Source organism: Archocentrus centrarchus, chromosome 24 (genome assembly GCF_007364275.1).
Source record: "Archocentrus centrarchus isolate MPI-CPG fArcCen1 chromosome 24, fArcCen1, whole genome shotgun sequence".
NCBI lineage: Eukaryota > Metazoa > Chordata > Actinopteri > Cichliformes > Cichlidae > Archocentrus > Archocentrus centrarchus.
Genome location: NC_044369.1, coordinates 4,383,188 through 4,410,337, shown reverse-complemented (window position 1 = coordinate 4,410,337; position 27,150 = coordinate 4,383,188). Strand labels below are relative to the sequence as shown.

The following is a 27,150-nucleotide window of genomic DNA, read 5'->3' as shown; positions in this document are numbered from 1 at the left end:
TATTTATAGAGTTATTAGTTTCTCTGTGTCACCCCCCTGTTCATTCATGTCTCTGTTTCCCTGTTTAATTTCGGTAGTTATTTGTCTCTTGTATCTTGCATTTAGTTTTACTTTATCTCTTTAAATAATTCTGATTAAGTTCAGCTGTGGCTTATTACCCGCCTGTTTCCACTTCCCTGATGACCCTCATGTGTATAAATAGTCCAGTGCGTCTCCTCAGACTGTCTTAGTGTCTGTTTCTTATCCCCTGTGTGCTCCTCATTTGTTCCTGAAGGTGTTTGATTTTTGGTTCCTGAGCTCCTGTCCTAATAAACATCTTCTGTTAATTTAGTCTGCCTCAAGTGTCACCACAATATTATTAGTAGTATTACAATAGTATTAGTAGAAATACTACGGTGGTAGTATTTCGTGAAATGATACTCAAATCGGAGGAATTAGAACATTGGTTGGGACCATTTGCTTCAGTGGATTAAAGCACATTTGGTTTTATATTAATATGGCAGCAGATTGAGTGAAAATAAACTGCAGTGTGTTTAATGTGATTATGGAACATGTCAGTGTGCCATAGACTGTGGCTCATTGATCTGTTTAAGGGTTTCTGGATAAAACTCCAGCTCTGACACCGTGCTGTAAGCTATATCGTGTAATAAATGTTAATAAATATGATTGATCTTGGTCTTTTCAATGGGTTTGTTGACAGTATAGTCAAGAATGCTAATATAATATGAACAATTACAACAAAAAGCTGAACGGCCCTGCAAAGCTGCTCCCAAACCACTTTCTACACGTGAATATTCTTCACATGCACTATTTAATTTATCAATTATTCTTTGAATTTGACATTTAATGGCAGCAATTTACCAAACCAAACAAAAGCTGCAGGAAAAACAAAAGCAGCAGGCATCTGCTCTTCAATGAAGACTGGAGAAAGATAAAACAGCGAGAGTCTGCACACAATAGCTGAGAACGTTTAGTTAAAAACGCTCCACATATTTTCTACTCTTGCTGCGTTAAATCCTTTTCAAGATATTGTTTTTTTGGTGTGTTTGACTTCAGGTCTTTATCAAAGCAAAAGCAAAGTGTTACCTGCAGTTTAAACCCTACAACATTTACAGAGAAGCACAGCATGAGTGAGAGGGGGTCTGTCAGCAAATCTGTCAGGATAGGTCAATATTTAACAACCGTAGTGATGAACCTTTCAAAAGAGTGTGTGACAGGCAGCAGATTTACGTATTCAAATTTACATTGTTAGGTCATCTAAAGACAACAATATAGATATAAAGGCTTTCCTTTCATGTATATTAGTCCATGTCTTTATCATAGAGCTCTTTCTTCTGAACCTCTAACTGTATAAACTTGTATATAAAAAGTTTAAAAAGTAAAATATTCTTGACACAGTTGCGCTAAAAGTTACCGGTGATACTGGCAGCAAAGAAAACCTTTTAAAATGTTAACCACTGGTTCACTGTCATAAAAGGACTATAATTGTTTTGGGATTGCTGAGAGCTCCACGGTGGGCAGGCAGCTGTGATTGGATATAATTATGGTTGGACTGTAGCCCAGCAGGTTGGCAAAGTGTTGAATGTGGAAAAAATAAATATGAAGTGGTGAGAAAGTGCAAATGTTATGGTTAGAAACCACAGCAAACTTCAAGGAAGAGAGAGTCATAACTAAAGAGTCTTCTTTTTTTTGTTTTCACATAACTGAATAAATCAATCAAGCTCGATATTTTTTTTGGGAATGTGAGAAAAAAATTTGATTCAATCTCAGGCAAAACTACAGCAGCAGATACAACCAAGGAGGGCAGTTTTCACACAGCAACAGGAAAAAGAGAGACAGATCTTTGCTGTGTAAACCATGTATTTTATGGCTGAAGTAACATCAGGTCACACAGAGCTACAAACTGTGAGTCAGAGCCTGCTCATATATTATTTAGTTTCTCCAACAGGAACTGTGACAGCGGCACGAGACAGGATGGAACCAGTTGATGGAAACCAGACCCACACTAACCCATTCAGACCTGAAGGCTGCTCTGGACAGGCAGATGAAATCTGTGAGGAATTTCTGCATTTGACTCCTTCATTGGTGAAGCAAAGCATGATAATGCTCACAGTAAACTTATTTCAGAAATTCAGCTTGTAAGAAAACCCTGAAAACCACCTCGGTCCCATTGAGTTGTGGGAGAGTGGATTTAATTTTCTTTGTTGTGAGTCCAAAATTGTATTTTTGGTCACTTGCATTCAGAGGACAAGTGGATAGACTTTGCGATCAGGCTAATTTGTTACAGTGAACACAGTAAAATTGGTTACATTTGGCAAAGTTGGTCTTCAATACATGTATAAATAAAAGTGAATTGAATTACATCTCACAACACTAAAATACCCCAAATATTCCTCGAATGTCTGCACTGTTCACATAAGTATTTTATCTTCTCCTTCTTTTGGCTGCTCTGTTTAGGATTCACCACAGCGGATCATCTTCCTCCATCTCACCCTGTGCTCAGCATCTGCTTCTGTACTCCTACCATCTTGTAAACCTTCCCTTTCGCTCTCGCTGCTATCCTTCTGTCAAAATCACAGCTGACACTCATCTCCACCCAAGCCACCCAGTCTTCATCTTGTGCACTGTCCGGTGCTTTTGATGGTTGACCCCAGGTATTTAAACTCATCCACCTTCACTCTACTCCTTACATCTTCACTGTTACACCTGCCTCACTCTCATTCACACATGCATTCTGCCTTGCTGCTACTGACATTTCATTCATCATTTCTCCAGAGCATACCTCGAACTCTGCCGCCTCTTCCACCTGGTCCCTACTCTCAGTGCAGATCACAGTGTCATCTGCAAACATCATAATCCATGGGGACTCCTGCCTGACCTCATCTCTCACCCTGCCCATCACCAGTGCAAGCAAGAGGGGACTCAGAGCTGATCCCTGATCCTCTGTCACTCTTACCACACACCTGACCATTGTCCCGCTGTCCTCATACATGTCCTACACCACCCTCACATACCTCTCACCCACTCCTTCCTCATGTAGTACCAATGTTCCTCTCTTGGCACCTACCTGCTCATTTACAATAATAATATTTTATATAAAAAACACTGAAATCATTTGATAATAGTTCAACCATATGCTACCATTGTTATAAGACTGTCTATAGTCATATTTTGTGTGTTGCTCTAGTCCTTAAGGGGGTCACCTTCTATATAAGGTTATTGTAAACAATACTGAAATATTTTAAATCCTGTATATTTCATTGTAAATCTATTTCTCTCTGTCATTGCTGCCTTGAGTCTTTGTTGAAACAGCGCTGCAACATTCAAGATATTTGTTGGAGAGTTTGAGTCTATCAGGACTCCACTAGTGAGCAGTAGATGTAACCAAATCTGACATGTGTCGTCGAGGACTCTGATTCTGAGTCGTGGTCATACATTTCTCTCTCTCTCCGTCATGCTTTTTCAGTCTTTCTACACCACATCAGGTTGATGAGCTCTCTATTCTCTGCTCTGCTTCTGTCACTTCCCATCTGAACCAGACTGAGTAAACGTGTCCTCGAGTAAAAAAGTAGGTTTCTGAGAGAAAAAAGACATCATCCATTTGAGTGTGTTTTCTTTTTTTTCCCTCAGAGTTTAAAGTGTAGCCTGGAGTTCTAACACTGTTTGCTGCTGGCCTGCTCTTTACAAAAGCCGCCTGAATGGAGTTAATACTGAACTTACAAAAAGAGGAGTGGAAACGAAGGGCGTATCTTCCTGGAAGTGACAGAAAATGCTGTTTGCTGTCACTGTGCTGGGGCAGAATTGTACAGCAGTGCCACTTCAGTGATCTCTGAAGGCTGTTTTTTTTTTTTAAACCCAAGTTCAAAAACAAGCCAGCTCCTCCAATAAAATAACCCTTTTACTCCACTTTTCTAAAGTATAAATGCAGCATTAGTTCAACCTTGGGCTCTACTTCCATGTTTTATTTCCCTGGAGCCTTTTATCCAATTTTTTTTTACTCAAGAGTCATCCCCCTGCTGCTGCTCTGTATCCACTCAGGACATTTTCATCTGTCTTTATTCCAAAACCTTTTAAGCAATCAGACTTTTTTTTTTCTTCTCTGTAATGATGCTTAAATTGTTTATCATATTTGTTCCTTTCTGGGGTGATATTGTTTAGATTAAACCTCCAGCTTTGATATCTACCTTAAAGGTACGTACTGTGGTGCTACTGTATTTATCCGTCTACCTTTTTTGGTGTGAGTTTTTCAATTGTATCTTTTGGCACTTTGAGCATCAAATTATATTTAGTTCCATTATATTCAAAAGAGGGCAGACATATTTAACAGCTGATATCTCCAAAATTGGGAAACTCACTATACCAATCATGATAGATAAAGAGATGATTGTTTTTCTCATGTATGATGTGCTCTTTTAAGGTTCTTACCGAATCTTTCTGAGCTCCTTTCATTTTTAGCACATCCACGCTACCACAGACAAACTGTATGATAGAAAACGCTCATACGTCTGCTGGGAATGTATGATTACAATAAAGTTATTTATGGAATTATTCCACTTTGCTGCAACAGTTAAATGACCAAGGTATTGAATTTGCTTATCAACTGGCCTGGCTTACTGGAACACTTAACATGGATTAAACAGCATTAATTTATTCATAGAAAAAAGAACAGCAGTGGAAAGGCTGCTCTAAATGCTGTTGTCTGTTCTATATTAAATAACCTCTGCAGAGTAATCACATTGTGCTGTTGAGCTGAAGTCTTGTGAAGCTTTCAGGTAAATCCAGTAAATCCAGCGTTCCTCTTTTCACAAACTGCTGAGAAGAATCAGGAATCATATTTCTTTAATCCACAGTCTTCGATAACCAATCATATTAATGTCCGTAAATTTCTGAAGTGAGCCTCTATCACAGCCTTGGCGTCATGATGGTTGGGTCAGATCACTTTGATGTCAGCTACTAAATAAAAATGTCACAGAAATTAGTAACATGATCTAATAGATTACAAACATGTAATCGTACCACTACATGGATAGTTTTGTGTCAAACAAAACCCCATGTTAAAAAAGACAAAGCCACATTTCTTTCTCTACAAATAAAAAGGCCAAATCAAATCCTTCATACAAATATATATGTGATATAGTACAAGCATGAGTGCATATACTTGGTCATCATGAAAAAACCAGCACAAGCAAATTATCCTCAACACTGTAACTATGAAGTAATTACAAATCTTTTATCTGAGTTGATCATAGCTCCTTAGGTTTTGCAGTCTGGTTACATAATCCTGATTACACGTAGTCCATTCCTTCCCAATCCTGGATTTCACCTACTGCATTATAAATGTAAAGCATGAGAGCAAGTGGGATGAGATTCGTGGCAAATTTTCCACCTGCAGCTGAGCCGGCTCACACTTAGAGCAAGAAATCATCTTTTGAAGTTCCTATCATTTCCCTCTCAGGCTGCACAGGTGCAACACGCACCAGTGTTTTATCTGAAGCCTCCCTCAGTGTGCAGGCTCAGTGCTCATCAGTCCAACCTCGGTGTGCGCTTAATTAGCAACGAATCAAATCGATACACATACAGCAAATTGAAAGTAAAATGCTGTTAACACACGTCATGGGAATAGCAACAATTTATGCCAAAATATAACATTGATACATTAAAATCATTCCTAATTATAAATATTGTCCTGTTTACATTAGATGACCACAGGTTTGAAACACTTAATGAGGAAATAAACACTTACAGTATGCCAGGTATCTACAGTAACCCCATAGCTTATTTCCTGCACAAAATTGAGGCTGAGAGGAAAGGTTACACCAATTAAACTCTGCAGGATATACTGCCAACTCCACTCAGTAGCTCCGAGAGAGAGAAATCAAATTTTTCCCCAACAGAGAGCGATCATAAATGTATTTAAATATCTATATATGTTTTAATTCAGCTTCCTGTGGAGTCCTCTGCATTATCAGGTCTTTGCTAAATTGACAGGTTAATGAACCTGAGCGTTCAAATCCATCCTTTACGCCGGTGCTTCAGTATATGTTATCTGATAATAAAGAAGGTTTCTTTGTTGCTTGGCAGGGGTTCACAAAGGAATGAGCAAATGGTAAGCTATTTAAAAAATCTGCTAGAGGACCTCTCGCCACTGACAAGTTTCTGCCCCTGGTCTCTCTCTCTCTCTCTGTTTGTCCAGTGTGTGTGTATGTGTGTGTGTTTGGTGCAGTTGACCTGAGTGTCCAGATTGTGGGCTGAAGCTCAACAGATCTTGTCCTCCTGCCAAACAGACAGAGGGAAGGAGAGAGACGCAGCAGCAGCGGCCTGATTTGGCCCACCGTGCTCGCTTCATCACTGCGTCATGACTCCTGAAGCCTCTGAGCAGCAAACACACACACACACACACACACACACACACACACACACACACACACACACACACACACACACACACACACACACACACACACCGCTATGCTTGATTGATTCCCTGGATATTAAGGGCATAAGCCAAAGCTACTATCTGTATCTGCATGTATTCATTAAAAAAAAAAGCATAAGTTCAAATCCATGTTCAGATGCTTACCACTTTGATGAGTTATGGTATCATATCAACAGAAATAAAACAAAGGTAATGTTGCCCAGTATCAAAATCCCCGAGCGAAGTGGCTGATTTCTGGGAAGCAATAGTCTTGTGCTTGTTTCCAGAAAATGCCATTATTCCATTCTGGCCTTCTTCAGTTCTCTGAACACAACAGACAAGGAGCTACAAAGTCAGCACGGCCCATACACCCACAATAGACACAATGTTTCCAATTTTCATGTCTGAGTCATTTCTGATAAACTGTAATCCAGATATTCAGATTCGATCTGACCCTTTAATTCTTCTCTCTTTAAAGAGCAACTTGTTGGGAGGCTGCGGAGGGTGGGGGTGGGGTGATGGGTACCAAGGCCATTAGATTAGATTATTCTGAACTGTGACTCATGCAAACCTGCTTAAATAAAGGCAGGAGCTAGAAATGAGCAGTTTATCCACTTACAAAAAAGCAAACTTGTAAGAAATTCAGTCTTTTAGGGCCATCATTAGTTTCACGTGGTGCTGATGCGCAAAAGCAAACACAAAATGGCAAAACCTGCCTGTCATTGCCCCGATCCAAATAATAGATCACTAATGTCTGGCAAAAATAAAACTCTAACCTTATTGCCTTTCTTGCCCTGATTCTGTACAGCAAATATTAAGTTTGGATGCAGATAAAAGTTTTGGTTGTCTATTTTGTTGCCCCTGCAGCTCTTAATATTGTCTTAAGTTCCTCAGCTGCCATTTTGGTGCGACAGAGGATGAAGTAGGTTTTACAGAGAGCGCAGTGTTATAACTTTTAATGCTTTTGTAACTACAAAAGCATTAAAATTTACCAGTTAACACGTTGCAGCTGAATAAAAATCACAAAATGTATCCAACTATTACTTTAACTAGTTCAGTGTTTTATGGCCAAAGTGTGAAATGTTCATTCTTCACAAAAATCCTTCTGGAGATTTCGCAGTAAAATAGTCACTTAAATCACTCTTTCCAAGCATATGAACAAAGCGACTGATGCTGGTGCAGATTCACTTTCAAAGACTGAATGTGATCTTGAATATTGGCAGAGAATATCAGCTATTGGCAGATTGTCTTCAAATCTTCACTTGCAGGAGCCAAACTCGGCGTAGCTTATTTTACTGAAACGGGAGAGCGTTTGGTCAGATAGCCGCTGCCTTCATCCATCTGCACCTTAGAGATAACAGGCAGAGAGGACAGTCTCAATCGACACAGCATTATTCACAAAGAAAAACGTGGTCAAGAGCGTCTTTGTTCATTAAAAAGCATCTCAATTTCCTTTTTTGCAGACTGTAACAACAGAATATTGACAGTGATAAGTGACAGTGACTGATGTTATCTGCTGGTAAACTGTCAAGTCTTTGATTCCGAATAAAATGTAAAACATTAAACCACTTTGACTCCATTTCCCGTTAACCATTTTTCCCACCATGTAAATGGCAAATTAATTCATACTGGATGTCCTAATTACACTGCTTTAGATAAAATAGATAAATTACAGGCTGCCTCATAACCTTTTTATTACACTTGATGACGATGAAGAAAAGCAGGAGGATCATAAATCAGCAGAGTGGAATTAATGTTCTGAGACAGACTTCTCCCTATTCATAATAAAGTGATATTTTACAGATGATTACCTCTAATGAATAAACAAAGTGTTTTCATACATTTAAAGCCGCTTCACAAAACATACAGTAGGTCAACATTAATCTCGTGAATTTTCTGCAGCCATTGTTGGCACATTTTTCAGGAGACCCAGTTATTCTGCAGGGCTCTATATGTTACATAACAATGCTAATGCACTAAATCCACAGAGAGCGGTACTCTACTGTATATGTTAATGTGGTCTAAATATCTGCAGATATCCAGGCTCTAGGGATAAAAGTGTGTCACTATTCCAAATTTTCCTAAAAAACATGAATAAAACTACACATTATCCAACAAGTTAAAATAATTTACAAAAATAAAAATTTGTTTGCTATTTCTGCTCTCCTTTTAACCGGTGGAGCCCGAGTCTGTTTCACTCAGAGGTTTCTTTCTTGTTAAAAGGGAGTGTTTCCTCCCCACCGTCACCATGTGTTTCCTCCACAGCTGAGGTGAGATGGATTTGTCTCTAATGCTACAGTCAAACTGAGGAAAACAGAAGATTATTGTGACCATGTGCAATGAACTTGGCAATCTCGGTTGCTTGGTTGCTTTGAAGATGGGGATCATGTCTGCAACCGTTGTTTGTCAAGACGGATTCAGTCTGCTATCAGTTTGTGATTGAATGGTGTCAAGTTGGCAGTTACATGCAATCTTTTATGATAATATGGTGATCAATTGTGGTAAATTAGTGAAACTACTTTCATTTAGAGTTCAGCCAAAACCTGAAACAGAAATTCTGAAACTCCTCCACCAATGACAGGATGGTAACTTAACTGCAAAATAGTATTTATTGGACGATGCTGGCAGTCTGTCTGCATTTATGAATTAGATGACAGATATTTGCAAACTTTTGCCAATCTGTCTGAGAGTGACTGCAGTCAGTCTGAGTCAGACCACAAATATCTGGAGACAGGTTGTCTCCCATCAGAGGGGAATTCAGTTCAACATAGCCATGATTTCATTGTGTTAGCTGGTCTGAGAAATCCTAATACTCTGGTGGGAGATAATGGGTATCATGATGGTGGTTATCCACTTTCTCTGCTAAGCCGGGCTTTCTGCTTCAGGCTCTGAGTGTGCTAACATAAAAAACTGGCTTTGAGACTTACACATAAAATGAGTCCCTATGAGTGCCACCTACTCCAATCAGAGACAAAGTCAGATGATGGTGATTAAATTGGTAATAAAAATATTACAGTAAAATGCAACACTTGCAAATAAGACAAGAGATTAATGCTGCAGAAAATCATTAATATTGGGATTAATGATGACCACAGAGTGGTAAAATAAGCAATTTTAATTCAAAATATTTATTTTAATGCAGAGTGTGCTCTCAGTGCTGCTGTTTATTTCTAACACGAAGGGTGCACATTAGCGCTCTGAAACTTTAAACCGGATACATTTGGACATGTTACTGTCCCACAGCATAATAAAGGAGATGTGGAAGTTTCTTTAGTTTCTCAGCAGATCAAAGTGTGCGTTCTGTGTTCTAGTAGCTGCAATTCCAGCAGAGACCTGGCAGCAGATTAGAATCAAGGCTGACATTTATACATTTTCTGCAAATGAAGAATGCACTGCTGTAGCTTTACAGCTGGGCTTCATTTGTAATGTGAGCGGGTATGGCTTAAAACAAATTGCACATATAAAACACATTCTCCCAGCAGAGAATCTATGCTTTTAAAACATGCAGTAAATAAAAGAATCTGTGACTTTATTAAGCCCATTAATCTTGCTTCATTACACACCTTTCTGGTGAGCTGTGCAATCGCCTTGTGATCGTAAGCGGTCACTGCAACTACTATAGATTGCCGAATAAAAAAAAAATCAGTGCAATCATCAAAAAACACCAATTTTTCCTACTGGCAAGCAGGTTGCTGTCCTATTTTTGCTCCAGCGTGACTGAGCCATAACATTGTAAGGTCTTGACCCAAAGTACCCTGAAAAGACTTGGCGCTATTGAAACCCCACATTCCCACATTCACATGTTGTAGCTGTCTGATGTTCCTTGTGGGAAACTCTTGAAAATATGCAGAACAGATGGTAATGTGGGCTGCTTTTGTTTGTTTTGTATAGTCCCTGCCGTTAACAAGACAGACATCATAACAGACAAAGGACATCTTTGTAATGGAGTGAAACAGAAAAAAAATGTTCAATGAAGCCACGGCCCATTTCTCATTCTTCCTCTTTTTTAAAAATGCCTTTTCAACACTTCTTTCTCTCTGAGTCGAAGCCCAACGTTACTTCCTTTCCTATTCAAGCCCATTTTTTTAAACCAGCCAGCATCCTATCTCACATGCCTTTATCATCACTGAGCTTTTGGCCTTTTGGAGGGCTGCACCTAAGTGCGCCTCTGTAGCCTCTGCTTTGTCTAAATCCCTGCAATCCCTCTCTCTGTGTAGCCAAATAGCTTCAAATGGACATATGGACACCGATGCGGGCCCATGAATCCCACTTTAAACTGGTGTGGAAGTGATCATGATTGTTGTTACAGTTAATCCTGATGGGAATACGTGGAAAATTAGCAAGTCCTTCAATAGCTGTTAAAACATTTCATTAAAAATAAATATATCAGCCTTAACACCCACAAGATTAGGATCAAATAGCTGAAACAAAGGGACTGTTTCTTTATACTGTTTTTGGAACAGTATGTATGTGTATCTAGTATTTAGTATATGGAACATTACACTATTAATATTACATTATTAGTGCCTTTACGTAGCACATGATTCATTTACAGTATTTTGTGGCACACTCACTGACACCCAACCGCCCGTGAGCATCTGTGGAAGAAAGGAGACGACCGAGGAAGATGGAGAAGTGCGTCTCTGTCTCGGCGCGCGCACACGAAAACTCAGACGCACAACAAAAGGGAGCCCATCTGGAGGAGAGGGCAGAGCAGCCAGCGAGGCAATCCGACATGTTGCCGTGGCAACGTGGCGAGGGTGGGATGTAGCAGGAGGGAGCCGCGGAGGGCGGAGGAAGAACGAAGAGGAAGAGGAGGGTAAGGTGAAATACGCTGTAGCATTCAACTGGCTGCTGACAAAGAGGATGATGATAATGATGCTTCTCCGAGGTTCAGGAGAGGGTGAGGCATTTCTAAGAGGATCGCTACAATGAATTGTTTGGACTTCATTTTGCTTCTATACAAAACGCTGATTAATGAATAATTGTGATTTAGTGTAATCTCTAAGCTCGTTTTTAAACAAAATGAGTAATTACCTCAGTGTAGTTTGAATGGCCTGTCGGCTGTGACAATATTTAAACTGCCTTGCCACTATTGTCCCCTGTGAACAGTGTTGGAGTGGGTGAATTGAATGAGAAGGGACAAAGATAGGGGGGAGGATGATGATGTTGTTAAAGAAAGATTTAGGAGGGAGGGCAAAGAAAACAAAAGTAAAAGGGGCTTGAGAAGGAGGGGACGGGCAGATGAGCAGAATTACTCCCCTACTGCCTACAGTTTCTTATATTCTGCAGATATCTTCCTTTATTTTGTTTTATGCTTGAATGATGAAGTGAAACTGGAGGTGATATGAATAAACTGTGATGATGTCACATTGTCTTTTTACAACTTTTACAGTCTAACAAGCAATAAAATAAGAAGTTGTGATTAATCCTCTGGGGGCTGTGAATGCCTCTACTAGTTATCATGTACATCATCCATTAGCATGAGATATTTCAGTAGGGATCAGTGTTGGGATGGAAGCAATAAACAAACTATCAAGTATTTTGTTTTCCTCATTCTTGCAAAGAAAGACGGTACACTGATCTGATCTGGCAAATAATGCAAAGGTAAATTAAGTTTAATAGTAAAATATGACTATGTAATGATGATTGACAGTGTTATTAGAAAAAGTACTATCCTTCGGTGGTCTATGGCACCTCTTCCACAGCATGTCTTTTCTCTCCCCTCAGCCCAACCGGTCACAGCAGATGACCCCCCCTCCCTGAGCCTGGTTCTGCTGGAGGTTTCTTCCTGTTAAAAGGGAGTTTTTCCTTCCCACTGTCGCCAAGTGTTTGCTCATAGGGGGTCATTTTGACTGTTGGGTTTTCTCTGTATTATTGTAGGGTCTTTATCTTACAGTATAAAGTGCCTTGAGGTGACTGTTGTGATTTGGTCCCATATAAATAAAATTGAATTGAATTGACTTGAATCCATACATGCATCCATTTTCTTCTGCTGATCCATCTTAGAGGTGCAGGGGGCCTGGAGCTTATCCCGGCTGGCCCAGGAGGAGAGGCAGGCTACACCCTGGACAGGTCTGAGAATAATCCTGTTAAATCTAAGTATTAAAGACGCTAAGATTTCCAATTACTACATTACACACAGTGAGAATAATCTGTGACTGTGACTGTGAGGTAGCATTGCATTGATTTTGTATCCAAAAAAAAAAAAAAACAGCAGTAATGAATTGGCTGCTCATTCATCTTTGAAAAAAATCTGATGGTCCAGCAGGTTTTTGAGGTGATCTGTTTTAGACATCTTGATGGATATAGAATATTGCACATGCAGAAACCTTACTCATACCAAATGTGTAGTATTTAATTTTCAAAGAGAAAAGGGCTGAGTCAGTCAGGATCTTATTGATTATGAGTGAGCTTGCACATCCTGAGGCCCATAAATAAAAAGCTGAACAGGACACCAAGAACTGTCAGAACTGATGCAAATAGATCATCTAGTGTGACCAAAAGCTCGGCCACAGTAGACAGAAAATATCAACACAGTCCAACCAACAAGCAGCCAAGGTTACAGAGTTTTTTTTTGATTGCCTCAGATATTTGCCATAAAGTCTCTGTTGTCATTTCACATGTCACACAATCTAAAGAAGAAGAAACCAGAACATCAATGACATAGTAGCTCGCCCGGCTCATTATCACAATTTACAGGTTCCTGCAACAGATGAAGTACAGAAAGAGAGTTTTAACCTTTGTCGTCTCCGGTTGGCTCTACTGCACAGACCAATGAAAATTCAAATCCAATGAGAAGTCAAGTAGGCTCATGAACTTTCATATCCAGGATAACTTAATCTGGTTTCACTAAAATCTGACCAATGCTCACGGAGGAAAAGCACTTCTTGAAAAAGTACCCACAAAATGAGCCATAAAACATGGACTCTGACCCGGCACGATGGGGTGAAGACTCATTTAGTGATCACTGATTTAAGTTTCACTGAAAAGAGAGGAACACGTGGAAAGACACATTGTCATTGCATAAGCTCATCGGTCCAGTGGCCGATGAGCTTATGCAAAACCAGCATCAGCCTTCTTTCAGTCTGGAGGTAAACCTTTATGCAGAGATTTTTAGAGATCACACAACTATCCCCACTGAGGATGAATGAAGTGTCATAGATAGGATCATATATAGTGAGATAGTAATGTTGATGGGATTGATGGCACACAGACAAAAGGCTGACAGGACTGTAAGACACTTTCTAACCTGGTTAAACTAAATGAAATGGGAAAATTCAAGAACCCCAGCGTGTTAATGCACAGCTTTGTTTTGCATTACAGTGATGTACGCTGTGAGAGGAGAGAAAGCGGCTACTACCTTTGGCTTTAGATTCAACTCATTGTCATTGTGCACACAACGAAATGATCGTTCCAGATCACTCATCCAGAGACGAGCATCTGCAGTCATGCAGCCAGAGACCAGCGCTACCATTAGGCGATGTGGTTTAAGTGTCTTGCCCAAGGACACAATGCGGCGCAGGGACAGGGGCTCGAACTGGCAACCCTCTGGCTGCAAGGCAAGCACCTACACACTGCCACCAACTCAATTATTTAATGGAAGTGAATCTCTTTATTCTGCTTTATTTTTTATTCTGGATTTCCCCACCAAATACAACACTCAGAAGTACGGCCACAACAAAAACTGTGTGATGGGCAAAATGTAAACAACGGCGTCCTTGGAGGTCATCTATCAACAAATCTGAGTCAAATCCTGCTGACAGACAGAACTCTGATCTTTTTCACATTGTTTTTAGGCCATTGAAATTAAATACTGCATCCTTGAATGCACTGGCTGTCAGCAACTGCACAGTCAGTTAACCGCCAGATTCAGGACAGCTCATTCATTACTGTGAGTGGCAGGTAGCTGATCTGAGGTCAGACTGTGACAGATCACCTTAACGAGGTGATTCACAAATCTAAACCTCAGTGAGAAGACAGCAGAGAGGCCGCTGCAGTCCACAGTTCAATAAAACAGCTTCACCTACAGTTAAGAAAATATAATTTCTTGACTTTAGTTTTATTTTGAGATTTATAAATGTTTCTGTGCTTTTTTAATCTGGCTTAATAATCTGTAACGTCATGTTATGAACTCTTTTTCATGTAAAACTTGCAACATTGAAACATATTCACTACATAGATCACTTTGAATCCTATTTTCAAAAGCATTGTTTTGAGAGGAACAACCCAAAAGAACATTCCACACACTTGAAGCTCTAAATCCCTCTGTGACATTGTAATCCTGCAGGATTATGACGGTATGGGTTTGAATCCCATCTTGCACACACTGTCTCACCTCCTGTGTTTCTCAGGACACTTGAATGTAATCTCATTTATGCAAGCATAAAGAAATATGAGTGGAAGGTTGCGTTACACACAGCTGAGAAAATCAATCGCAAACTATGCTGTATGTACTTACAGGAATAGGAACACAAGCCTCAGACGGTACCATCTGTCTGCAGCACAAACAGTGAGGCAGCACACGAAAACAGAGACAGTGAGAAGTTCAGCTTAAGGACACAAACCCCTTTGCATCAGATACCAACGCAGAAGTCTTGCCCCGTTCACCCTGTTCTGACATAAATCAGTAAGCAGAGCAAAAAAAAAAGGAAGGAGCTTTTTTTTTCTTTCCAAATGGTGGAACCAAAAAGACGCTAAAATACTCCCAACATAAGATTTTTACAATCACTGAAAATAAAAAAGAGTTAATCATGTTTCCTACAAGATATTTCATAATCTTTTGGCGCTGTCCCAAATTTGCCACACATGCACTGCTGGGAAGTTACTGAGTGTAACCTTAAGTTTAGTTCAAAAGCTGCAAATCATAATGAAAAGAAATTTCAGAGACTTATGGGCAGTGTTGCTTTAACGTGTCCCTGTTATGCTTTTCTGCTGTTTCCTTTATTGTGTTATTGAACATTTTACAAAGTCTACACAATGGGAGGCAGTCATCATCTGACTGTGCTGCTGGACTGCCTGAAACACGCTGTTTTGGGGTCCAGGCTTTTCTTCTGTAACATACCTGAACTGATGTTAAACACACTAGCATGATGTTTGCCTAGCGGCTAGTTTGGCAAGCCTAACAATGAGAAGCTGCCTGGCTCATATTTCAACTCCAGGATCTTGTTTTTAAACTGATGGCTCTTAAAGGGCTGGTCCTTGACTCATATACCTGTTTTCCATCAACATGATCCCAATCTGGAATGAACTCCATACATTTCCACCAAAAACAAAGGTGCTAGAAAGCTTATAACAACACAGCGACACGGAAAAAGCCAAAAGTTGGAACCAACTGTAGGTGGAAAAGAGGTAAGTGTTATGTAACCAACACCTCATTTTTGACAGTCCAACTGACCAAGTCTTTTTAGAAGAGGGAGGCAGGAGCTATAACAGACTGTTTCTGGCAGCGGAAAAAACATGTGTGGTAACAATGTACCACATGAGTCAGTGTTGGATTTAAATCCATTGCAGCAGGACCCTCATCTCATGACAACACAGTGAACCTGCAAACCAAAGTGGAGCTGTTTGGCTGCAATGCACAGCAACACGTTTGGTGAAAATGAAACAGAAAATCAGCACAAACACATCACGCCAACTGCCAAGCACAGTGGTGCAGCTAGGGAATCATGGGGTACACTTAATTTCTCACAGGACTGCGTGAACCAGCATTAGAGCACCAAATGTTGTTCACATTCATTGATGAATGACTCGGCTCGCCTTGATGATTGGCATAAAGGCATATAGATATTAACCGAATGGGCAAAACATTATATAATTTAGGTTTTTATATTTAAAAACAGAAACAGGATCAATTAGCTAACTTAACGGTTGAGGCTTTTGTCTAAGAAAATATAAATCTGCAGTCAAAGGCCCAGCAGGGGATCAACTTAAGCCCAGCAGCCTGCGGCGCTTGTAATGCACTGGCAGAAACCAGGGATTCGCTGATCATATTCGTGCAGTCATGCTGATGAACCCTTAATGGCTACCGCGGTCCTCCAGACAATCCTAACAGAGCAGAGAATATGTTGTTTACTCTCTATAAGAGTCAGTGATGATGGGTCATGGTGTAAGACAGAACAAATGACCCCATCAGTATCTCTGCCTCCCCACATTTCCTGTCTATGTCTTGGATTTACACTTAAAGGCAAAAAATGTCCCAAAGATAATCCTCAGAAAACCACGATCAGTTGTGTATTTGAGGATATAAAAAATGAGCATGAGAACCCTTGAGGGGCCCCAGCAGGGATCTAGAACTGCTGTTGCTGTGATCTGTTCACAATACTGAGCTACAAATTTGGATCCCACTGCATGTGGCCTACATGCTATTTGTACTTCCTTAAAACTAACACTATCAGGGTTGCCATGACAAACTTTGAGGCAGTTTGAGCAGCGGTTCAGGAATGTCAAATTATCTTATTTTAGGATGGTTAAGATTATTTATCCTTAAAAAAAGGCAAACTCATCTGTCAAACACAATTTCAAGGTAAGTGGAATTGATTTGTTGTGGCTCCATTTTCAGCCTGCTTTTCAACTGATAAGAAGTGAGTGTGGAACATGCAGTGCATTGTAGCCACAGCACTATTGAAAACCCTGCAAGAAAAATAAAGAGCAACACCAAAAATAAACAAACGTTCACCGCGTTTGGTTTGAAAAATGACAGTTTGTCTGCAGAACTAAAGATGCTGCACGCTTGTAACTGCTTTTATCTGTCTCACTGTTGTCGGTTCATACTGGCATCCAGAAATCCTGCAGAAGGAGCTGAAGGGTTTAGAAACAAGGAGAAACATGGGCTGTTAAATTCTTTGTGTATCAGATAAAGTTGCCAATGCAGAGAAGATAACTCGAGGACGCATTTGGTGTAAATCAACCTCAACTACTTCAAATCCTCACGCACAAAAAACCCCCCCTGTGCATCAGTGTGACTCAGCTGCACTCAGTGCACTTAATGGTTTAAAGATTCACAACCAAAACCTGCTCAGACTGAAGTGACTCACTGGCTCTTTAACAGCATTCAGATCTCTCTCTGAAGGTTTGGGGATGACTCAGGCTTAATTCTACAGTACAGAGGCTGAAATACAATATTTAATGCATTTGCTAAGTGTTTATTTAAATAAAAATTATTATTTGGGGGAGAAGCAATGCCAAAAATACAATTTATATGCACCTAATTTGCAGCCTCATCCCTGATTAGCTTTTGAATACAGGTTCATGTAAATGTCTCTAAGCAGCAAATCTCTGAGATTCTGCTGAATGCATAAACAAGAAAAAGGGGGCCTAGTTTTAGCTGTGACTTATTTGGGGCTTTAATTAATATCCATAGAAACAGGACAGTGTTTGTGTGACTGAGCCAAAGCAAACAAGTGTAAGAGTGAACTCATTAAGGTGGAAAAATTATGGATTTTTTAAATATTGCTTAGGTGTTAATGTAGCTCAGTGGGACAAAGAAATAAAGCATATATACAGTATCTGTTAGCAGGTACTTTTTGGCAAAGGTCATAGGCAATCTTAAATTGTAGTCCTATCTTAGATTCTGAGAAGAATAAGACTGAATTCATCACCACAGCCTTTCTGATGTTAGCATTGTGGTTTTTGCATTTTATTTCTCAAAGTAAATCCAATTGAATCACCTTATCGCACATATTCTTTTATTTTTCTGCACCAAACAGCGAGCATGCATTCGGGTGAGCAGTTGCACAGTTGGGAATGACTCAGGGTGCAGCTAATAGCTCCCATCAATAATTCAGGCTCTAATCTGTGTCTGGAGAGCTGTCAGAAATGTGTTATGTATGGACGCGTCACAGTGATGCACTGGCTCGAGTCTACAGTTATTTCCTCGGCCTGAAAAAAGGAGGATTTTTCCATCACCAACATACCACATCAACTGTGTGCTGACAGCACAAAACTAATGTTTACAGGAAGTGGAGGAGGTGGAAAGGGGCAACAAAGTACCCGGCTACAGAAGAAATACACTCGTCTCACATCTTTGTGGGGGCTAGTAGAATTGTTACTGTGGGGAGCTTATTTTAGTCTCTCCTAGAAAAAAATGATTATTAGCTGGCAAAAACAAGACTGTATTTTGCAAACTAGTAACAATAAATTTAAACCAATGAGAATGTGGTCAGATGAAAGCAAATAACTGACCAGTCAACGAAGAGGCGACATCATAACACACAAAAAAGGTTAAAGATTTAATTACAATGAAATCATTTACTCAAAAAAAAGTGTTTCCATTACTTTAAGGTTCGTGGAATATTCATAATAATTGTGTAATGCTGCATACTTTGCTATAATGGCATAATATTATTTTTAAAAATGTTATTTTACTGTGAAAATCGCAGACCCTAACCACCTTAAAACACAGGTAAGTGCACTCACCGGTGCACTCACCTCTCAGCGCCCAACACGTCAAACCTCGAAGCAAATGGGCCACAGCAGCCTAAGACCTCATCGGGTGCTACACCTGTCAGGTAAGAACATGAAACTTAGACTGCTATTCACACGGGTTCACCAAAACTGGACAAGGAACGATTTGATAAACAATCCCAGGTCTGAGTCTTGATTTCCACTGTGACATTTGGATTGTAAGGTCAGAGTTTGACTTAAACACTATGAAAACATGGATCCATCCTGCTCAGTCCAGACGAAGTGGATTCTTGAACCTGGTAATTAGTTAACTGTATTCAAACGGCCTCCATAACCACCAGATTTCAGTCCAACAGAGCACCTTTCGGATGTGGTGGATTTGCAGCCACTGTCAGTATGGCTCAGCAGCTTGCTGAATCTATGCCATGAAGAATTAAAGCAGTTCTGGTAAGGTGTAATTAACAAAATGTTGCATAAGTGCAAATTATACAGTGAGAATTTCATGTTACTAATCAATGTTTCCTTTCGGTTTCTGGAAGAAAATACTCTCCTTCCTTCTGTTTGACCACTCAAAATACAGCTGTAAGGAGTCAATAATCATTACTCTACAAGATGATTTCTACATTTTAATTCTACATTTACCCTGAAGTCAAAGTTACACATATTCTCACAACGCTCAACCCCCTAAAAACCACAGGTAACGGACCAGACACTGAGCGGTACAGTTGTTGCTATGGAAGCATTTTACACAGTAAGGTTTCATATCCATCATTACTGTTGAACCTTTTTGATTATTCAAAATATGTTTTCATGCAGGTCCTGTTTATCAGCAGCAGCACTAGATTTTTTGTCGGCTGTCGTAGAGGTACATGGAAATCTTCTGTCGTACTAGTTTTATCCTCAGGGATAAGAAAAAAAAATCAGGGATGTAAATTAAGTGTAAAATTGAAAGGATGCAGCTGTGACACTTTGGTATCCATCAGAGACGTATCAGGTAATTTCTCAGACCACGCTGCGTCTTACTCAACACTTCCCTGAAGAAACACTTCCCCTTAGCTTTCACTGTGACTAACGGGGCTCAAGACAGATTGGCAGATGATTCACAGGGATGTCGAGAAAGCAATAAAAAAAAAACCCTTATCCATGTCTGCACAGACACAACCTAGATCGACAATAACTCTTACTTCCTAACCGTAACCCCCGTCCTAACCTTATCCTAAAACTCTGATGGTTTATGTTCTGGGGATTTGATTTTTGCCCTCATAAGGAAGACAGGTCCCCTGAATGTGACTGTAAACAAATCCATCCATCCATCTTCTTCTGCTCATCCAATTGTCCAAAAGTTGTGGAAGGGTTGGAGCATCTCCCAGCTGCCATAGGGCGAGAGGAAGGGCACGCCCTGGACAGGTCACCCTGGACCTGGAGTCTGCTGCAGGGCTGACAGACTGGTGACCTGAGAGTTATGTCTCCACAATATGAGTAATTCTCACCCAAACACAGCAATAAGCAGGACCTTTCCTCTTGGGTTTGGCTGGTGACACGAGGACAGCGGCATGCACCGGCTGTGAGCCTTTTCTACAGTAACCCATTTAGATAATGACGTTAAAGGTGTCCATGATGGCTGAGAAGACTAATGTGTTTTCATGCCATGAAAAATCCCAAATGTACTGATACAAATGCAGCGAGCACTGTCACGTTTCACTTCATTTCTCTGTTTACACGATAAAAGCTGGAATACCACCTCTTATTAGCAAACTGACAACCAGTAAAAATCACTTTTTTTGCATCATCTGCCTGCCAAACGAGGCTTGGAAAGAAGAAGAAGAAGAAGAAACACCCAGCAGTGTGTAATCAAAATGGAAATGACATTATTTCCTTCCTCGTGCGCTTTAAAGAAGCTCACAGCTTTAACGCGGTGCTTGACTTGTTCTGAAGTGGAACATTTTGACTGCAGAGAGGATGATGGAAAGAGAGCTGGAGGTTTGTTCCGCTGCTGTAGCAAAAATAGTACTTCAGAGATGAGTAAAGCTTAAAATATTACAAGACAGGGCAAAAAAAGTTGGTGAGGGACACCAAGAAAATGGGTTAACGTTGGATCACAACTAACAACTATTTTGTTATGCTGAAAAAAATCTAATTGAAAATTTTGTTACATTGTAATTTTTTTTGACCAAAGTAAAATAATCTATGAGAATATTTGTTTGATATTCAATTTACCACATTAATCAACATGTAAATTAGTAAGGTTTAGCTCTAGTGCAAACTCAGGAAACAATAATGATTTGCCTGATTTTAAGACATTCAGTATGTTTACAGAGCCCTCATACCCTGATGACTAAAATACAAAGGTTACTGAGGTTTAGGAAACTGAAGCTATTCGCTCAGACTTTAAGAGGAATCCTTGTTGAGGATAAAATTCATTCTTGGGATGTTTTGAGATGCAAACTGCAGCCAAACTCACTGCCAACATCTGCCTGCGGCTCCCTACCTGCAGTCCCTCGATGGCCAGCCGCAGCATGCTGGGGGTCAGTTTGGACGCCTGCTTGAAGGTGAAGTTACTCCAGTCGATGATGAGGATGAAGCCGTTGACCTGCAGCTCGGGATCTTCTATCATAGATTCCAACGACAGCAAGATCGCCCTCAGTATGTCCACAAAGGTGTATCTGAGAAAAATGTAAGATAACTGGTAACTGCCCGCACACTGACAATAAAACTAATGTTGCATTTTAACTAAAATAACAGAATGGGTAGGAGCAGTAATGAAAAACATATATTTTGAGGGCATGGCTAGCTGAGGCGGTGGATGACATTTGAAAAGGTATTTGTTTCAGTCACTTTTCAAATGAAAATGTCAAACGTTCTCCAAACAGAGAGAGAGAGAGACTGTGTGCTGCAGTGTACGATTACAGAGTGAATGTCTTTGGTTTGACTCCCGATTAAACAGGTCAGGCTTTTTGAGGACATCAAACTTATGAGAAACTATGATAAGGCCTTTGCCATTTTATTGACTAAAGAATGTATTGAACAAAAAAATGCTACCTGAAGATCAATCAGTTTAAAAAAAAAAAAGAGCAGTCGCCCCAGACAACGGTCCTGAGCTGCCCTCAAATCATAAATCTCATAAAGAGCTGTAGACAGTATCTCTTAGTCATCCTGACACGACTTTGTCGGTTAAATTTATTGATAACCTCACTCAGTTTAATTTGGTCTTGAATTAATCACAAGGTCTTCAGTTCCTTTGAGCTCACATGTATCTGCTGGGTGTTTTCTGGCACATTTTAATTGCTGTCATTGGTGACCGTGCGGTCCCCGGTGCTACTTTAGTCCATCCCTGCGGGTTTTCATCCAGCTGATGCCTCAGATGCTTCACTCACCTATTTAACACTTGTGCTTTTTTCCTGTTTGCTGTTGCCCTTCATTATCTTATCTCCCTCCCCATCCTTCTCTGCCTCTTTATCAAGAAACCTTCTGCCTTCTTCTATAGATAATGCATTTTTTTAATTATCTTATCTGGCAGCAAATCGGACCTCCCCCTCTATAATTACAAGAACAGGTTGAGCGTACTACAAATATCCAAAATATTCAGTATAGCTTTTTAATACTTCTAAGTTTTTTGGACAGAAACAAAAGCATAGCATGAAAGATCCAAACAGATTTCACTGATTGATTCATGTCCACAGAGGAGAGATCAATCACTTATTTCACATGACGTTAAGAATGCAATTAAAAGTTGCAAACTTTTTGTTCTTGATTCCTGTAGCAAAGATTTTATCATAGTGTGGTTTATGTGATCAAAGTCATGACAAAGTTAGATAGATTTAGAGATAGATGTGATGTTTTAAATTAAATACACAGCAATTTATTTGTTATATAATCAGACGTCCTGTATGGGACAGATGGCAGACGTCTCTATAGACTCTGGTTATCCAAACAATAAACAAGCTCAATCTCATATTAAAGCCAAACAAACCGAAACTTACAGCTTTAATTTGAGTCGAGTTTCTAACCTTGGCCCAGTCTCTGCTCAGGCTGCGCTCTTATTTATGAGACAGGAAAGCAGCAGACTGTGTGAATAACAGAGGCAGTCATACAGAATAATGAAATCTCCCATCAAACAAACAGGAAGATCGTCTGCAGGTATGTCACCGATATGTTGTTGAGGAAATTTTTAACACTTGATCTTAAATTATTACCTCTGTACATTTATTGGCTGAAACTGTAAAGGTAATGAGGGGTACCTAATGTCCCTGTGTTATTCAATAACACAGGGACTCCACTTTATCTAAACACTAAACACTAAACACTTTACCTAAACACTAAATCTGTCATTATCTGATAGTGGTAACTATGAAGATTTCCCCCCAGAATAAACCACAGTTTAGGGCAGCATTAGTGTTGGTTAGGCCCTGAGGAGTCTGGAGATGATTTACATTACAGGACATGTGAAGACATTACATGAATGCAGGATGTGACAAACGCGTGCATAAAATCCAACACTTCGTGCCATGGATCAGAAGATAACGAGACAAGCCTCTAAAACGTGAGACGTGGGTGTTTTCTGGGGTTCGTTTGATCAAGCAGCCATTAAAAAGCTGTCTGAACTTGTTTGTAAAGTAAAAGGAGAACAGTAATCCTTTTAGGCCTGACTTCAACCTCATTTCAACCCTTCACCAATTCACAGTTATCCACCAAGCAATTTTCTGTTGATTATAGGTCTAAATTGTTCACAGGCATTATGGCTGAAATTGGTTTGAAAAAAGAAAAGAAAAAAAAAAAGAGAGAATTTTGTAGACACCGAGTATTTTTTCCCCAAATGTACAGACACCTTTTTTTTGATTACTGTACTGGCGGAACAGTGATGCAGTGGTTAGCGATGCCACCTTATAGCAGGGTTCAAATCTGCTGAGGAGAAAAATGCCCCCTTTTAACCACATTTAGATGCAAAGGACATCTTTTTGTAGAAATTTCAACCACCTGAGAAAATTGATTTAAACCCAAATTTCAACATTCTTCAGAGATCTACCAAACACGTCGTTTAAACTCTTTTTAGCAGGATGTTAAGTGTCTACTTTACAGTCATGCAAACGGCCCAGTGAGGAACCATATTGAATATATTCACTATTTAGTTTTAACATATTGATAACTTTGTTACTAAGCAATAAACACAAAATGCTAGTAGAAATCTTATTCAAATCCGAGACATTTAAAAAGAATAAAAGCTGCGAGCACTGATCAAAAAACGTTCTTCCTGGAATCCGGCAGGTGTTTGGTCATAGACCAAAATATTGGTAAGCCGCAGGCAATGCAAAATTTGCCACTTTTTCATCTACAGAATATGTAATAATTCAAAATCACAGTGAAAACAGTTCATCCCATTCATCGTCTGCACACCATAAATATTTCTTTAAAATAATTGTTGGGATATTAAAGTCTGGAACAAAGTTGTGGACCACCTGACGGGAAAGGATCAGGCATGCAGTCAGACTTGAGAATATAAAATATATGTTTACTATTACTGAAATAACATGCTGACTGCAGGAAGTTCAGTTGCAAATGAGTACCTTGTACTTTACTGTACTGTACACCTTCCCACACACTTCTGGTCTGAGGCTGTGCTTTGTGAATTGGGATAGGCTACCTCTCAGTCCCCATTAAAAGAAAGCTTAAAGCTTCATCATCACACTTCAGACAGCGTTCTGTGACCGGACACAGCCCAGACAGCACCTTTGGGATGAACTGGAATGCTGATGGTGAGCCAATTAGTCCAACATCAGTGGTCCACCTCACTCACATCCTCCCATTTTAAAAGGATAGAATGCTTGTCAGGGGATGAGCTCAGCTATTAGATAGTGTATGGCTGATGTGTTCAGATGTTTGCATATCTTTGGCCACATGTTTTGTTTTGTTTTAGTCATTTTGGATTTCCTACTTTTATTTTTAATATGCCCATAAAGATAAGTGAGTCGGTGCAGTGAGAGTTCTAGCAGTTTCCTGGTAAACCAGGGCTGTGTGGTGCTGAATAGACAGTTCCTTTAACCAGTCTCCACTTTATAAATATTAAAACACTGATCTTTATTATCCATAAGCTCTGTTTCTTTTTATTATGACCCGTGTCTCTTTATTACCTGCTCTGGTCCCAGTTGGCTGCGAACAGGACCAGTATTTTCCTGCCATATCTGTCCAGATTGGAGAGCACGCCAGGGAAACCATCCTTCAGGGCCTGCTTAATGCCCGGGTCAGTGGCTTTCAAGTTCTTGAACATGTCCAGGTTTTGCTGTCTGTATTCAAAATACTGTGCCAGCAGCCGGAACGCCTCGAAGTGGTTGAATTTCCTCGCTCGGAGGAATCTGAGGATAAACGCGTCGTCTGTCCTGAGGAAGCCGATGTCCGGTCTGGTGATGATCATGTCCCGGACCTCCTGGATGTCCTGGTGTAAAGTCTCAGGGTTTTCTTTCAGCTCTACCTTGGCTTTCTCCAGGGTCTCTGGAGACAAACCAGCCTGTAAGTGAGTCATCTTTTCCCACAGCTGTCCCTCCAACGAGGGGGATCACACCACACCAGCTTCCAATGAAACACCAGAATAAATGGTTACCCCCCACCCCCCCGAGCAGCAACAGGGTAAGTAAGTATACTGAACTGCTTTCTTCACGGTTTCCTGATCAGTAGCTGACTTCAGATGGAGGCCTGCTGCTCTGTAGACGTAATCCACCCTGAACTGGCACACGCGTAGCTGCTATGATGCTCCTGTGATGCATTATCAACATTTGGGCCATTCACTTTTGCGCACAGAAACATTTCAATCCCACCACAAAGAATTCAACTTTACCATAATTTCCCACCATGTATATCATAAATCAGGTCCTCCAGGCTTCAGGCGGTACATCCAACCTGCTGATCCGGGCGGCCTGAGCTCGGAGTCGACAGACAGCTGCTTCCCTCCATGTCAGAGTCTCTCCTCTCGTTCTCTCTCTTTCTGTGGCACAATGACGACGACAGCATCACCGTCTCCCCGGCGTCGCTCGCGGCGGCCAGGCAATGCGGCACGACCCTGCAGCAACCTGCTATATCATCATCATCATCATCATCATCCCTCCGCCTTCACAACGCATCTCCATCCGCCGACCGACCAATGCTGGTGCTGGTGCTACTGGTGGTGCCGCCGACAGTCAAATCGAAGCAGGTTTGGCCGCTTTTTCTGCGTCTACATCCCAGCCTTAATCTCCGCTGCTCATCATCATAAACCCCAATTTTGGTGTTATTTTAGATATCTAATAATGTGTTTAACAAAGCCCTCAAATGGGCGATCCAACAGCACAGGTGTCCCGCAAGGTTTTGTGCCCCTCCTGTCTCCGGTTTCTGGGTTTTTTTTGGAAAGGGGTGGGGTAGATGTGTGTGTGTGTGTGTGTGGGGAGGGAGAGGATTGCCGTCTCCGCTCCGCCTGCTGCTGTTGCTGCTGCTGCCGTCTGTTCGCCGGGAAAGTGACTGACAACAAGAGTCTGTGCTCCGGTCACCACCGGGGGGGAGGGAGGTGGGGGGTGGAGGAAGGAGGGGGTGGAGTACAAGTTAAAAAGACAACAGATGCAGCGAGGAATGAAAGCAGGGAGGAGAGGGCCGGGTGGCAAAGAGATGCAGAATAGCTGTAAAAAAAAAAAGAAAAAGATTCTGAGTGGAGGAGAGGTGAGAGCAGGCAGCTCAAATGAACAGAGGGGAAAAGGTTGGAGGGCAACAAGATGAAGGTAAAATCTGAAGACAGGGGTGGATTTGGGGCTGTGGAGGCCTGAGGCAAAGTTATGGACCTCTCTGTGACCCCTTTCTTTCTCTATTTCGCCTTAAAGAACCGTATGCATGCACATTTTTAGCTCCCAAATTATTCTTGGTTTAATTTTATCAACATTTTTGTGGAACACTTTTAATTAAATGCCATTTGTGAGATAGAAAATACTAGAAGATATGCTGCAGCTTTTTAATTTCTTTTCTTTCCTGCCATCCTGTTATTTCAGAAGATGATAGTAACCCACATGTGAAGGATTTCTTCACCCTGAAGCAGAAATGTAGAAACCAAACCAAATAGTCTATGAAATGTCCTGATTTCTTGCTTATTTGTGTTTTCTGTACATTTTATTCCCATACGTCACACCCTCAGAGATGTTCCAAAGCCTTCTAAACATCTTTTAGAAGAACAGTTAGTGTTTCATATTCCAGTGCAATTTCACATAAGCCTAAGGACATTTTAAAGGTATATAAAATATCTTGAATGACAGTTTTACCTGATTTCTCACTTGTTATTTTGGAGAGTGTAATTTTATTTTAAATTCTTAGAAAAATACAGT

The 27,150-nt window shown here is 40.5% G+C and overlaps 1 protein-coding gene across 1 annotated transcript in view; it reads right to left on the bottom strand.

Annotated features, from left to right (window-relative positions):
- Positions 1 to 25,950, bottom strand: part of clvs2 (clavesin 2) — a 38,846-nt gene extending 12,896 nt beyond the window's left edge. Inside the window, exons 1-2 of the mRNA XM_030722107.1 lie at positions 24,946 to 25,950; positions 21,309 to 21,483 (exon numbers count right to left, since the gene is read on the bottom strand). Coding sequence (XP_030577967.1) covers positions 21,309 to 21,483; positions 24,946 to 25,334 — 564 coding nt within the window. The 5' untranslated portion in view covers positions 25,335 to 25,950. The remainder of the gene's footprint in view (positions 1 to 21,308; positions 21,484 to 24,945) is intronic.
- Positions 25,951 to 27,150: the final 1,200 nt, after the last annotated feature.